This window comes from Diospyros lotus, chromosome 6 (genome assembly GCF_014633365.1).
Source record: "Diospyros lotus cultivar Yz01 chromosome 6, ASM1463336v1, whole genome shotgun sequence".
NCBI classification, from domain to species: domain Eukaryota; kingdom Viridiplantae; phylum Streptophyta; class Magnoliopsida; order Ericales; family Ebenaceae; genus Diospyros; species Diospyros lotus.
The window spans coordinates 16,243,728-16,257,402 of record NC_068343.1 but is presented as its reverse complement, the minus strand read 5'-3'; the positions used below and the strand labels follow the sequence as shown (position 1 = coordinate 16,257,402).

Below are 13,675 nucleotides of genomic sequence, written 5' to 3'. Positions count from 1 at the left end.
GTAGTGTTATGGGAAGCCTAATGCACTCAGTAATATGTGCTAGGTTTGACATAACTTTTGTGCTAGTATTTTGGGTAAATATCTATCAACCTTGACTATGAGCATTGGATTTCGATAAAAAAAATTATGAGATACTTTCAGGGCCAATTAAATGGGTAGGTTGGTGAGGCAATTGCTTAAGGTCCAACCCCTTTAACTTAATAAATAATTATTTTAATTTTATTATTAAAATAAAATTAATAAATTTTTAATTTTTCATTAAGGGGTTGGGCCCCTAAATTAGTGATGGCTTAAGGCCCCCTAAGCCCTTAAATCGGTCCTAGATACTTTCAAAACTCGAGATCAAATGTTTGTTTAAAGAAGGGTTATTGACCTTGAAGTAGTTGGGTTTATAGATGTCGACCTAACAAATTGTTTAGATGATAGAAAATCTACCACAGTTATATTTTTATGTTAGTCGGATGTATTACATCTTGAAAAAGCTCTAGTCTCTATAAGCCTCTTTTACCATGGAAGCTAAGGCTATTGCTTGTTCTAAAGTTGGGGGTCATTTAAAATGGCTAAGAAATTTTATTTTAGGGCTTAAAGTTATTAATTCTATTTCAAGGCTATTGAGGATTTATTGTGATAACTCTTCTGCAGTGTTGTTTGATAGAAGCACTAAAATCACTAGCGGTGCAATGTATATGGAGTTAAAGTACTTCAAGCTTCGAGGATGGTTTGATAGTGGTGATGTTGAAATAACCCATATTCCTACTGGTAATATACTTGCAGATTCACTATCCAAAGGTCTTTAGGCCCTTTAGTTTTATTAAGCATGTTGAGAATATGGGTCATTTCTTGTCTTTTGATGTAATGGTTAGTGAGAGTTATCTTATATACTTTCTAGTTTTTGTTGTTATCATATTTAATTTGAGTATTTTTCTTAAATGTTTCCTCCTTGTGTTATTATTTAACTTGTTTGAGCTCATATATGTTAAAATCTTCATACATCTAAAGGCTTTGTTGAAGCGTCAGCCATAAGGCTAAGGCATTATAAGTAAATTATTTCTTATACATTCTCATACAAAGATTCTATGAAACCATAAAGAGGATTGGTTGGGGTATTGGCATAATTTATTACATAGAGATTAATAGTGTCAACCCATATTATAGTTTACCATAATTAAGGGATTCATGTCGATGTAATGTTACTAAATGACATAATAACTGTTATAATTCAGTATTAGTATTTATATTCAACGGAATTTTAGAATAAAATATTTATTGTATAAGACCATTAAAGTAAATTCGATCTGTGAGTCATTTTGAAATTTATTTTTTAACATGTCAAAAATTAATTAGTGTTGCCCATGCGGGAGAATGTTGAATATTTTATGTAAATTGGCTTCTCTTAATTACCTTTATATTTGTAAAAAATGATCCAATTAAGAGCCGATAAAGCCCAAATTAATTATGTGATCATACAATTGGGCCTAAGTTCATCTCATTATTTTGTATTAAAAGTGTGGTATGAAGAGGTGCAGGCCTGATATACATAAAGTTGGACTCGTTAATGGGATGACCCAAATTAAGAATAATTGTGGGTTGGGTCCCCTCCCCTAACTTAAAAACCTTGGTACATATATATTATCAAAAGGGTTATCCATTGACGACCACTTTGAAAGTTGGAGAAGGAGAGGAAGAAACTGTCACATAAACTACTTATGAGATCTCAAAATGATTGCTCATAAATCGAATAAGAAATTAAAATCGGCATTCAGAATAATATTCAATTTTGATTCATTGTTTACTTTTTGTTAGTTTTTAGGGTATGGGGTAACTGGTAAAGCTCTTAAGTTTTCTTAAGGAGCGTTTGGTATAGGAGAAATTTTAAGATTCTTGAGAATGTTAGATTAGGAATCTGTATTTTCATATTTGGTACAACTTTTTTATAAAAAAAATGCTAGGAAATAGGATTCCCGAGAATAATTTTTAAGCAACTTTCCCACAAAAAGATTTTCATGGGGGGTTGAGAATCCAAGTTTTCTATGAACTTGGGAATGTTTTTAACAAATAAAAAGACTAAAACACCCCTTACCCTTTTATAACCCCATACAAATATATTATATATATGTAATATATTTATATTAAATATTATATATATGTATATATATTTATATTATTTATTATAAAATACTATATATATTAAAGTAAATATTCATACAAATATATATATTATTATGTATATATATACACATGTATATATATACATAATGTGTAAAAAAATAACATTTTTTTATTTTCTAAAAATATTGTGGGTCCAATATTTTATATAGTAGAAGAAATTTATCATTTTTAAATAAAAAATTAAATAAGAGTAATTTTGAAAAAAGAACATGAATTCCCAAGAATGTTACATTTAAACCAAACATAGGAATGTAAGATTCTTACAAAAGAATACTCAACATTCTTGAAAATGTTTAAATCTATTCAAATATAGAATTGCATAAATCTTGGAAATCAAAGATTTTTAAGAACATTCCCAACAATCATGAATCCCAGAAATTTAAAAACTTCTCCCGTACCAAACGCCCTCTAAGAGTGATGGATGATCAACTCCTAATGAATATGTAAAAATGCCTCATTTGATAGAGATTGATCGCATATTCACTTGAAAGTATATAAGTTTGCGACCGCATCTAATTTATTCAAAAGTTAAATAAGGGGAAAGACTGGTCTCCTCCAAAACTAGGCGGGCGACGCCCAAATACCTAAATCATAAAAAAATAAAATGTGTTTTGATTTCTAATTTAGTTCAAGAAAATTTTACTTATAATTGACACCTATTTGTTATTTTTTATAGTAACGATGTTAAATAAAATTAAAATAAAATAAAAATAAAATTTACCACCAGCTATCGACTATTCTCACCTACAGCCATCTGCTTGTCGTGGATTTTTTTTTTTCATTAGCAGAAAAAAAGAAATAATATGTGTTATGAATTTGACATATAATAAAGTATTGATATTGATAATATGTGTTGTATTTTGACAGGAGAAATAATTGATTAAAATTCTTTACCCAAAAATTTATTTTTTATGGATTTATTTGTTAAAATAAGGTATATATGTTTTAATCATTTAACAACTTATATGACAGCTTATAAACTTTTATTTTACTAAACATATAATTATATAATTAACAATTTAAAATATATTTTATCTAAACACTTTAATAACTTATTCTTATTATAAACTTTTACACCTTAAAAATACTAAAAATCACTAAACCAAACAGGGAAAGCTCAAAGGGAGCTTAAAACTCACCAGCTTGGAGACGTTTGTTAAAATAAGTTAGATAAGAGGTATCAAGATAAGTTTGAAATATATTCCAGATCAAGATATAGAATGATCAAGATAAGGCTGGAAAGTATTCTAAGATTTCTATCAGAGTGTTTGTTAAATTTTTTGAAATTCATTGATAATTGTATTTTTTTCTTTTTATGTGTTTGTTAATGCATATGATAAGTATCAAGATAAAAGTTTTTTTTACCAAAATATTCATATTATTAAATTTATGATTAAAATACTATTTTATGATTAATATGAATTGTCAAAAAAATAAAAATAATATTTTATTTTCTAAATTCATGTTAAAAATAAATTTAAAAGGAGTTGAAAAGTAGAAATAATTATTATTAGAATTATAAATTGGTGAAATGATAATAAAATATAAAATTAAATAAAATAATTTAAAAATTAGTGAAATGAATTATATTAGTTAATAAAAAATATATAGAGAGAGAGAAATTTAAATTTTAAAAATAAATGAAATGAGTAATGTCATTTAAATTTTAAAAATTATCAAAACATATAATAATTTAAAAATATATTAAATAATATTAATTATGAGACTTAAATAAATAATTTGTTTAATAAATTTAAATTTTTAAAATGCATTAAATGACATTAACTATCTTACAAGGGGCATATAAAGTAATTGAGTCTTATCTTGAAAGAGTAAGATAAATTTATCCGATAGGGGAGATCGGATAAATTTATCTCGAAAGGGGAAGATAAGAGATCATGTGAGGTTTTTTGAGAAATTGTTAGATAAATTTAACAAATATGTTGAAAATACCAAACATGCGAAATGCTTCTCATATCTGACATTTTCTCCCTTTTATCTTGATTTAACAAACACCCCCTTAATAAATTCAATTTAGGTGCTCTCCTACCATGGTGTGGTAAATCACTTGAAGTTTTACATAAAGTATTAGAATTTAAATTAGTATGACAATTTGAAAGACATATTTATTGTTAAAAAATAATATTTAATTAGAAAGTAGCAATAAAGCAGGAAGACAATTCCATCGAATGTCCAGTTTTGAGTGTATCACCAGGAAGGTCACCCATTTTTAAGGATTAGTCGAACGAAAGTCAAACACTTAAGAAAATAAAAAAATAATAAATAAATTTAATTTAGGTAATTAAAAAGAACAATGCTATTGGTACATTATTGTGTACACATTGGATTACACAATGATGTTAAAATATTTCTCACTAAAGATGGTGAGCGCGATAGATATGAGGGATATTTTTGTTATTTATATATATTGTATAGCTTAAAGTATATATAAATGATATACAATAGAATAACTCAACTAAAAAACAAAAAAAATCCATTTAAAGTGGTCGGGACCAATGATTTAACGTAAGTAGATTCGATGAAATATGACGCTTGTGATTCATATTTCATATCCTAGAGTACACAATCGAGGGAGCACGCACCGCGAGAGAAAAAAAAGGCTAAAAAGGCTTCAGCGCCTGCCCACCGTTCGATCTTCATTTGCGGCAGTAGAAACCCTAACCCTAGCTCCACCGCACGCTTATAGAAGCGGCTGAGGCTCCAACCGAGCCTTCCAGGCCTTCGTTGCTAGAGATGGAGCTCTGTACTGCTCGAACCATCTCGAATATCACCCGCCCCACTCTCTTCTCTCCTCACCAAACTCGTCTCCGACTGAGAACTTCTCTCCCTTTCAATCACCTCGCCTTCCCTCGCTCCAACCCAGGTTTGTTCTCGCTTTCTCTTCAACCCCTTGGTGCTAGTCTTTGGGGTCGGTTTCTAAATTTTTCACCTGATATTGAAATATTACTGCCGATTCATATCTTCTTGAGGATAATCTCCGTTGCGTGTTATGGAGGTTTGATTCCATTCGGCATTTCAAATGTTTTTTTTTTTCTGTAATTTAGGCATGCTGATGCTGGTGGCCATATATGTTACTGCATTTGTTTGTTGATGCCTGTAGGTCTGTTGTTCAACTGGGTAACCAAAGTACCGAACTGCATTGTTTTCTTTATTTTTCTGGAAAAACCTGATAGGATCTATTCAGTTATAGTTCTAACTTGAGAATATAGGATCACCAGAGAATCTGAAAATTTTAGCTCTTTTTAAGAGTCCACCCTTTTGTTTTCTTTTCAGGGTTGCTCTATTACACCAATTCCTCTGTAAGATCTACTACATCTGAAGATACGTCCGGTAGTCCTAGCCAGTATGTTGGACTAGAACCTGGATCAGTAGCTGTGGAAGATGAAAAACCGTCTGAGAAGAATTCATATCCTGAAATTAGAGAGGAAGGAGTTCCAAAGGAAGTTTCTCCAGTGGATGATCAAGTGCCAGCATTTGAGTTTCTCGACAACCTTGATATAAAGGTATTTGACTAGCCCTTAAATTGCCATTATTTTGGATAGATAATTGCATTTGAAAGTTTTCTTGCTAGTTATTCGTCAGGCTTTGGTACACTAATAGAATGACAGATATTAGTTGTTGGGGGAAAACAGAAACAAGTAATACGAGGGAATGGATTAAACAATGGTGTGGCAAAGAAAGTTCAATTCTTCCTTCTCGTGAAATTGGTGGGAACCAAACAAATAGAGCAATAATATAGGCCCCCTAAAATCAGCATTAAATCACCATACTGACACGCAAGGTTGCTAGCAGTTTTACATGGACCTCCCAAATTCCAGCTGAATTGAACCATGAATGATATACCTTGAAACACTCATGATAAAAAAACCAGCTTGAGACTCTTCAAAACGAATATTTTTGAAAAAATTTCTCCCTCTAGGGGGTGGCTCCAATTTTTTCCTCTCCCTTTCTCTCGTGGATATATATATATATTTATATTTATAAACCAAAGGTTAGCATCTTTTTGTGACTCCCATGCAAATTGACCACAAAAGGCCATTGTCCTGCATGTGGGCTGTTGGGTTAGGTTTCCCACCGTGTTGAGGATGACCCAAGGTCTGTTGGTAGTCACTTAATGGTCATTTATTATCAGACTACCTTTCTGGTCATTTTGTAGAGTTATAATACGGTGCTAGCCCTTCACTTGCAGAAGAGTGAAAAATGCTTGGAACTTCCATGTGAAGAGAAAATTTTCCAAAAATTTCACTTTCAAGAGTGGTGCCTAATTCTTTTATCAAGAATGTGTCTAGAGATTGATCTATAGTCTGATTTGACCAATATTTGATTGGCATGTTCATGAGCTCATAGCTCTGTGATCTAAATGTGGAGATTAGATGTGGACCTCTCTGTCAAAGTTATTTTCTTGACAGGCATTGTGGTTTTGTCTCCGTTGCTCTAGCCATATAGAAGAGTATCAGTCCACTGCATTTTGATAGTGGAGATTTCTGTTGAACTATGTTTCCATAGTTTTTCTCAGTTAAAAGTGCTTGTTCTTGTGCACGTGGTTTTGATGATTTATTTGCTAATCTTAGGGCTTTATTTATTGCTTATATTTTTAGTCTATTTGTTGGATTCCTATTAAGTTTACGTAGGAGGGGAGAATTAACTGTTTCATGAATTATTTAATTGGATACTTTTTTTTTGGCTTGTGAATTGGATACTGTTTGGTCATTTATTTGTGTTGTTTTCTCTCAACATCAGTAACGTTCAACTATTTTTTGGTAAAATAACAACAAAAAGGTCTTCCATGAATCCACAGTAAGGGGTAAGAAGAGTTGGGAAAGATTTGTTGATGCTTTATGCTTGCATTAAGAATATTCCTTGAGTACACGTTAACTACACCAATATGTGGTCGTTGCTTTCAAGTGTTCAAGAATTGATTCCAGTGTTCTAAAAATCAGCCTAGGTGGCTGCCTAGGTGCTGCCGCGATTATGGCCTAATTGGCCCCCTTAGGCGCCAGCCCGACTAATCGGTACCGGGCAGTGCCTAGTCGGCCGAGGCGGCTGCCTGGGCCACATGAATCGCCTAGGCCGCCTAATCCATTTTGTATAAATTGATAGTTAGGGTTTTTGTTTCCCCTTATCCCTTATCTCTCGTCACTTTCCCCTTCTCTCTCTCGCACACCACCGTTGACGGTCTCTTGCGGAGTCGTCGTCGTCGCCATTTGCCTTTTCTGTCTCAGCCTCTCTCGTTGCACGCTGCCACCGTCTCTTGTGGAGTTGCTCCAATCGTCTCTCTTGGCCCCAATTTCCCTTGGCCGCCGTCGCCAATCATCTCTCTCCCTGTTCTTCCTCTGCCCTAGCCTGATACGGTGATACCCCAATTCATATATATATATATATATAAGTTTCTGTTTATATAACAGATCTATTTATATACATAAATATATTGTTTATATATAAATTTGTGTATAAACAACATGAAATTACATTAAAAAAAAAAGCAGTCCGCCTAGGTGGCCTATGCACTAGGCCCCAGTCTGGCGCCCGACTAGCGCCTAACGCATTTTAGAACACTGATTGATTCTTAATTCTGGAGGACACTGAAGTTGTTGTGATTAGTCTCCAGCGCTGACTTAGTTTCAGTTCTTGTGTTTGTCATTTAATTGCCATTTGACATTGTGTTTGTTCTCTGCTACATGGCCCTAATTTTTGTGCTTCTATTTAATTCTAATTACTTTACCTGTCATGGTTATGTTAAATGCAAAGTTAAAAATCATGTTACATGCATAAAACTAATTCAAACTATATATTGAATGCTTGATAAGATTGAGTTTGTCATTAGGTTGTTACTGGAGCTGATCCTTTTATTGCTTCATTATTTTTTTCAATTGCCCATTTTCTAAACTTATCATCTCCTTGCCCTCTTATTCTGTCCTCATGTTTTACCAAAAACTGATTTTTTGAGGTTATGAATGCTTGTACATCATCCATAGGATCCCATGATAACAAATGATATGATTTAATCATATCATTGAATAATGCTCTTCTTGATATGGACTTGAGGAAAAAGGCACATGCTAGTTCTTGATCTTGATTGATAAAGAACTATTTGTTTTTCCCATTACTGTTCCTATTTTTACTATATAGTCATTAAAGGAATGAATCAAGTGATAAAAAAACCTTGTAACAAAAGTGCACATGCACACAAGGCAAAATTTACATGGTTCAACAAAGAATGCCTACGTCCACTATTGCACTAGGTGCTTTTCACTATTTGAGAAGGTTACAATTACAAGAATTATGCCCCGCATATTTATAGTTGAAAACTAGGGCAAATAGAACTCCTAATTCGAATAGAATTCCTAATCTGTTTAGGTTTTGGAAACAATTTTCTGTTTAGAGTCCGAGGGCTCCTCCCCTGAGCCCCTGCAAGGGGCGCTGCCCCCCTTGACCCCTGCCTGCTGACCAGTCTTTGGGACCCTCGTGCCAGGTCAGCAAAGGTGTCATAAATTGAATTTGGCTCCTCATCTTCAACAATTGGCATACTGATTTTGTTTTTAAAGGTTGATGTAGTTATGCATATTCACTTTCATTCAAAATTCTTGCCATTTTGATACAATATTTTTCACCTGTACGTGTTGACATTTTTCTTTCTTTCTTGAGTTATTCCAGTTTTCCTTGGTTTTATGAGCTCTTCTTATATGCTGGTCAGTTCCTTCATTTTTTTTTTCTCAAAAAAAGTTGTCCTGAACAGGCGGTTTCTGCTGAAGTCAAAATTGGTTGCCATGATGAACTGTATAACTTATTGAAAGTCTAAATTCTTTATGAAAGACCGACAAACATGTCGATCCTGAGCGGTTACCTGAGCAACCTAGCTTTTTCCTTAGTTGAATGCTTCAATAGTCTGTTATTTCTTTCTTCTGTTTATCCTAATTTTTAATGTTGTTTTCTATAATTTTCTTTGTACTGTGAATTTTTTTTTTCCTTTTACCTGCAAACCTTTTAATTCTTGGTTCTTTCAATTTTCCTAAAGAAACCTTGTGCATATTGTGATAAGGATTTTATGGGAACTGGGTATATTATATCCGTGGTAATATTTTTCATTGTTGGATATTTTGAACTTTTTAGTTCTTATAGTATTCTCCACGCGCCCCCCCCCCCCCCAACCCCCAACCCCCAAAAATTATGACCGACTTTATTCATTTAGCCATTTTTTTGGTATTATCTCCTTGGATTATTGGACTCCCTGTTTTATTTATTGGATTTTCAACTATACTAAGTAAATGATGTTGCAGTGATGATTGCTATACATATGGAAAGTTTTTATGTAAAAACTTGATGACATGTGGACAACTACATTGATCCTGAGCGGTTAACTGAGCAACAGAATATTATATTTGATTTGGTTTTCTGCTGATAACCCTTGACAATATTTTCCATTCCCAAGTGTTTATGAAATTCCCCTTTCCTCCCCTCACCACAAAAAAAAAAAAAAAAGTCTCGTGGTTGGATTCATCGCTTCTCTAGTTAATCGATCTCCTATTTTGGATGATGTTATATTGTTTCCTTGATTTCCTATAACATCCTTCCATTATCAGAAGACGATGATGTTTGTGTGGAGTTGCTTGTATTATTACCCTGGATTTGCAACTATCGAAATCCTCTTTAGTACTTTGTTATGTTACTACTAATCCATTTCTGATTGCTCCCTCCCTCTTCCCTGAGTTTGATGCAACACTTCTTGATGCTACTTTTGATATCCCTCTTCGCTTAGATTTGATATTATGCAGTGGACTTAACTTCAAATCTTTGTTACCCTTTTCTTCCCCACTATGGGACATGTTCTACCTTGGTCTCTTCAGTTGTAGAGTTTTTTTAGTTTGTGTTTTTTGATGGTCAAATCTTTCATGAGAAATAGGAGGTTTCTATATATGAAAATGAATTTCATTGTTAAATGCTAAAAGTTTTTCATATTGTTATTGGTGAAGCATCAAACGATGCCGTTTTGAGTCTAGGAAGTGGAGCGCCACGATTGGCAACCTTGGGCTGCCTTATGGCGCCTGCTAGAGGGCCATGTGGCAACCATCCTTGTCTCCAGATGGCGTCTGATTGTTCTCTTCAGTGGGAATATCGATTGTGTTCACGATCTAGTCTTGGCCATCCAACTTACCTTTATGATGCTCCATCCCAATCGTCCAGGATTGCTATTTATCTCTCGCATTGGGATTTGAAGGGTCAGCCAAAGAAAGGGGAGGGTTTCTCGATCAGTCGAGCAGGTGCCTTGTGAGTTCCTTCGTTTTTGCTCTGTAAAGCTCTGTATAGGGTTTCTTCTTTGTTTTCTAATTCGATAGGGTAAGCCTCTAATCTGTATTAGTGATTATCGGGCATTTTGATTAGCGAACCAGTGATGTACAAAGAGTTTGTGTGAGCCATTTTTTGAGGGTGTAATCTCCTTTCTCATATAATGCAATGAGCTCTTCTCACCAGAGCTCAACGTGGACATAGCCCCGATTTGGGGTGAACCACGGTAAATCTCTCTATCTTATTTTTCTTTCTTTTGTCATTCAGTTTTGTGCATGTTTTTCCTTTTGTTATGATTTCTGCCTCTGATTGAGTCTCTATGATTGGGTCAAAAGTGTTTTTCAGTGGTATCAAGGCTGAGATTGTGTGTGGCTTGTTTACTGTTTTTGTCCAACAACATTCAAGTAAAAGCAGGTACCAAGCTGTCAATGGATTGGTTATTCCTGTAGTGGCCTTTAGTTTTGTGCTACTTCAGCTTTCCTATTCTTGGAGTATTTGTCTTTTCTGTAAATCCATCTGTAGTGTTTACTTTTATATATTATCTGTATGTGTAAAACAAAAACTCACAAAATTGTTTGGTATTAATGCCTGATGGGGGCATTAACAAGATGGTTGATTACAAATTGCAAATTGAGATACATATTCTTTACCTTCAGTTTTGCTCTATTTGTCTGTTTCCATTTCTTTAGTCGGTCAATTTTACCAACTCAAGTGAGCATGGTAAAATCAGTTAGGTTTAGCAATGGATAAATTGATGATTAAGGTAAGAGGAAATCAGTTGAGATGTTTGGGCATGTATGATGATGTGATGGAAAAAGCTTTCATATAGTTGATCAGAATTAGATAAGAATGGGCTTAATTTTGTTGGGTATTTGCTGAAAGATCAAAAGTTTGTTCTGACTGTGATTGATTTGTATTTTGTGCACCAAAGAGGAAAATCATTTTGGAACTTGGACCTTTTTAGTGATTGGAAAATGTGAAAGGAGTGAGTGACCAACCATTCTTTAGTACTTCCTTGATCTTTAGTTGCCAATATTTTGGTTTCTGATTTCCTTATCTGTATTACATAGAGAAAGAGTTAATTGTTAGATTTGTGATGTTGGCTGTCTTCCATGGCAAAACCTTCAAATTGTTGTTGGCCTTGGCTGTATACATGCTTGTCATTCAGGTTGTGTACGATAATGCTTGTCATTCGAGCTGTGTACAATAATGATATATGAATAAGGAATATTTATTTATATATTTGTTTTAATAACTGACATCACTGAAGAAAAAAATCTTAAGTGTGTACTTGGAGAAAGAGTAGAAAATATAGCAATGAATTGAATGCTTTGTCTTTCGGTTTTCTTTAGCCCATGCAAATATGATATTTTAGCAGGGTGTTGATAGAGATAAGTGGAAATGGGTGGGCGACAGTTTTGGTTAGAGGGAAAAATTACTTTTTGCCCTTGGATGGAGATTCTTCACACAGATTTCCATGCAGGGGCAAAATGGTAATTTTGCCTTTGCCAAAATTGTTGTCCTCCCATTTCTGTTACCACTACCATTATCCATTAAATTATGATGCATTACCTGATATGGATGACAGTTCATATATTTGCGGTTATCTGCTATTGGCCATAGTGATGACATACTTGTTTGTGGTTGCAGGTCGACTCAGAAGATACATATTCGCTGCTCCTATTTGGAGGCGGTGCCCTGATCGCTGTTTGGATTGCAACAACTGTAGTGAGTGCCATCGATTCTATTCCTTTGGTGAGTGTTTGTATTTCGGTCATGAGCTACAAGTTTCACGGAATTACAAAAAATTATTTATTTATTTATATTCATTTACCGATAACTTTGATTGGATCCCATAATATCAGTTCCCTAAATTGCTGGAGGTTGTGGGTCTTGGATACACCGTGTGGTTCAGTACCCGCTATCTAATCTTTAAGGTAATCACCAATAAATAATCTTTCCGCTCAGTTAAGTTTAACCTTCTCAATATATAAAGGAGAAGAGTAATTGAACGCGACGTTCCCTTCATTTTGCAGGAAAATAGGGAGGAGTTAGTTGCCAAAATAGAAGAGATTAAGCTACGGGTTCTTGGTTCCAAGTAGACAGATTGAAGTAGTGGGGACTCAGTACTGGACAGTGGAGACTCGTGCTGGATGCAGGCACTAGCAGCGAGCAATGTAGTGTGTTACATAATGTTTCTAGCCAATTTTTCATGCCATTTGTCATATATTAAATAGGTTTTATTATCCCCCGTCTTTTGTTCTTATATATATGGAGACGGGAAATATTTAGAAAAAGAAAATCAGATGTTTGTGGAATTGTATTCTTGCCTGCAGTGCTGTGGAACTTTTAGAAAATCACTTTAATAACTAGTTACTACTAACAAGGTGAGTCGTCCCAATATTATTTAGATAAAAGGAAATTGATAACCAATAGACATAAAGATAAAGCTTTGCTTGCCACATTAAAATTATCAAATGTTATCGGACCCTTCTTTAATATAATCACCCATATCTTTATAAAAAGCTTCATCTTTTGCTCGTCGACGCTCCCCCATCGAAGCAGATTCCAAATGCACTCAAATCTTAGCTTAGACCCACCCACCTGCCTAATTTTAAGGTTTATATTACTTAGGTGGGCGCGTCTTCTTCACTTCATGCCTTCACTATTCTTTCCCTTCTAACCTCAGATCAGATCAATTTCAAAAGGGGAATTCCAATTCAAACACTAATAGTATAATAATATGCTTCTTCAATCGGCATTTTCCCTCCCTCTTTTTTCCCTTGTTATATAATGGTGATGGATGTCCACGTGGTATTCCACTAATTCAAATTCAAAAAAGTAAAGTAAAATGAATGAGAGTAGAGAGTTGCGCTTGATCTTAGGTTTGCAGAGCTTTTAAGGTAAATTCATTTTAGATTCTATCCCAAATCTTGCATGAAAAGTACAGTCTTCCTGTGTTTTTAAAGTTGGAGCATCATAATTCTTTATAATTTAGATTTAAACAAAAGAAATAATGATTTTTTTAATATTTTTTTTTAAAAACAATGTCTTGTTTTTGTTAATTCATCGATTATGACATATTTATGCAATCAATATTGAATCAAAATATTATAAAATTTAGACAAATAGAAAAATATGGCATGATAATCATAGCAACCTCAAGGCTTAAGAAATGACAGTATTATATTGCTGTTATGTG

General features: G+C 33.7%; 1 protein-coding gene and 2 non-coding genes across 4 annotated transcripts; all 3 read left to right on the top strand.

Annotated features, from left to right (window-relative positions):
- Window positions 1-4,760: 4,760 nt before the first annotated feature.
- Window positions 4,761-12,859, top strand: LOC127804631 (protein CURVATURE THYLAKOID 1D, chloroplastic). 2 transcript variants are annotated; one of them, XM_052341511.1, is made up of 5 exons: window positions 4,772-5,053; window positions 5,464-5,693; window positions 12,124-12,228; window positions 12,339-12,410; window positions 12,510-12,859. In XM_052341511.1, the coding sequence occupies exons 1-5, from the start codon at window positions 4,924-4,926 to the stop codon at window positions 12,573-12,575; spliced, it is 603 nt and encodes a 200-aa protein (XP_052197471.1). In that variant the 5' UTR covers window positions 4,772-4,923; the 3' UTR covers window positions 12,576-12,859. The 2 variants fall into 2 exon arrangements, with proteins under 2 accessions (XP_052197472.1, XP_052197471.1); XM_052341512.1 differs by lacking the exons at window positions 12,124-12,228; window positions 12,339-12,410; window positions 12,510-12,859 and adding exons at window positions 10,372-10,455; window positions 10,570-10,710 and having other exon boundaries at window positions 4,761-5,053.
- Window positions 8,953-9,042, top strand: LOC127805432 (small nucleolar RNA snoR128). The gene has a single exon (XR_008024158.1). It is a non-coding gene; the product is annotated as a small nucleolar RNA snoR128 (small nucleolar RNA).
- LOC127805434 (small nucleolar RNA snoR128) lies at window positions 9,462-9,556 on the top strand. The gene has a single exon (XR_008024160.1). It is a non-coding gene; the product is annotated as a small nucleolar RNA snoR128 (small nucleolar RNA).
- Window positions 12,860-13,675: the final 816 nt, after the last annotated feature.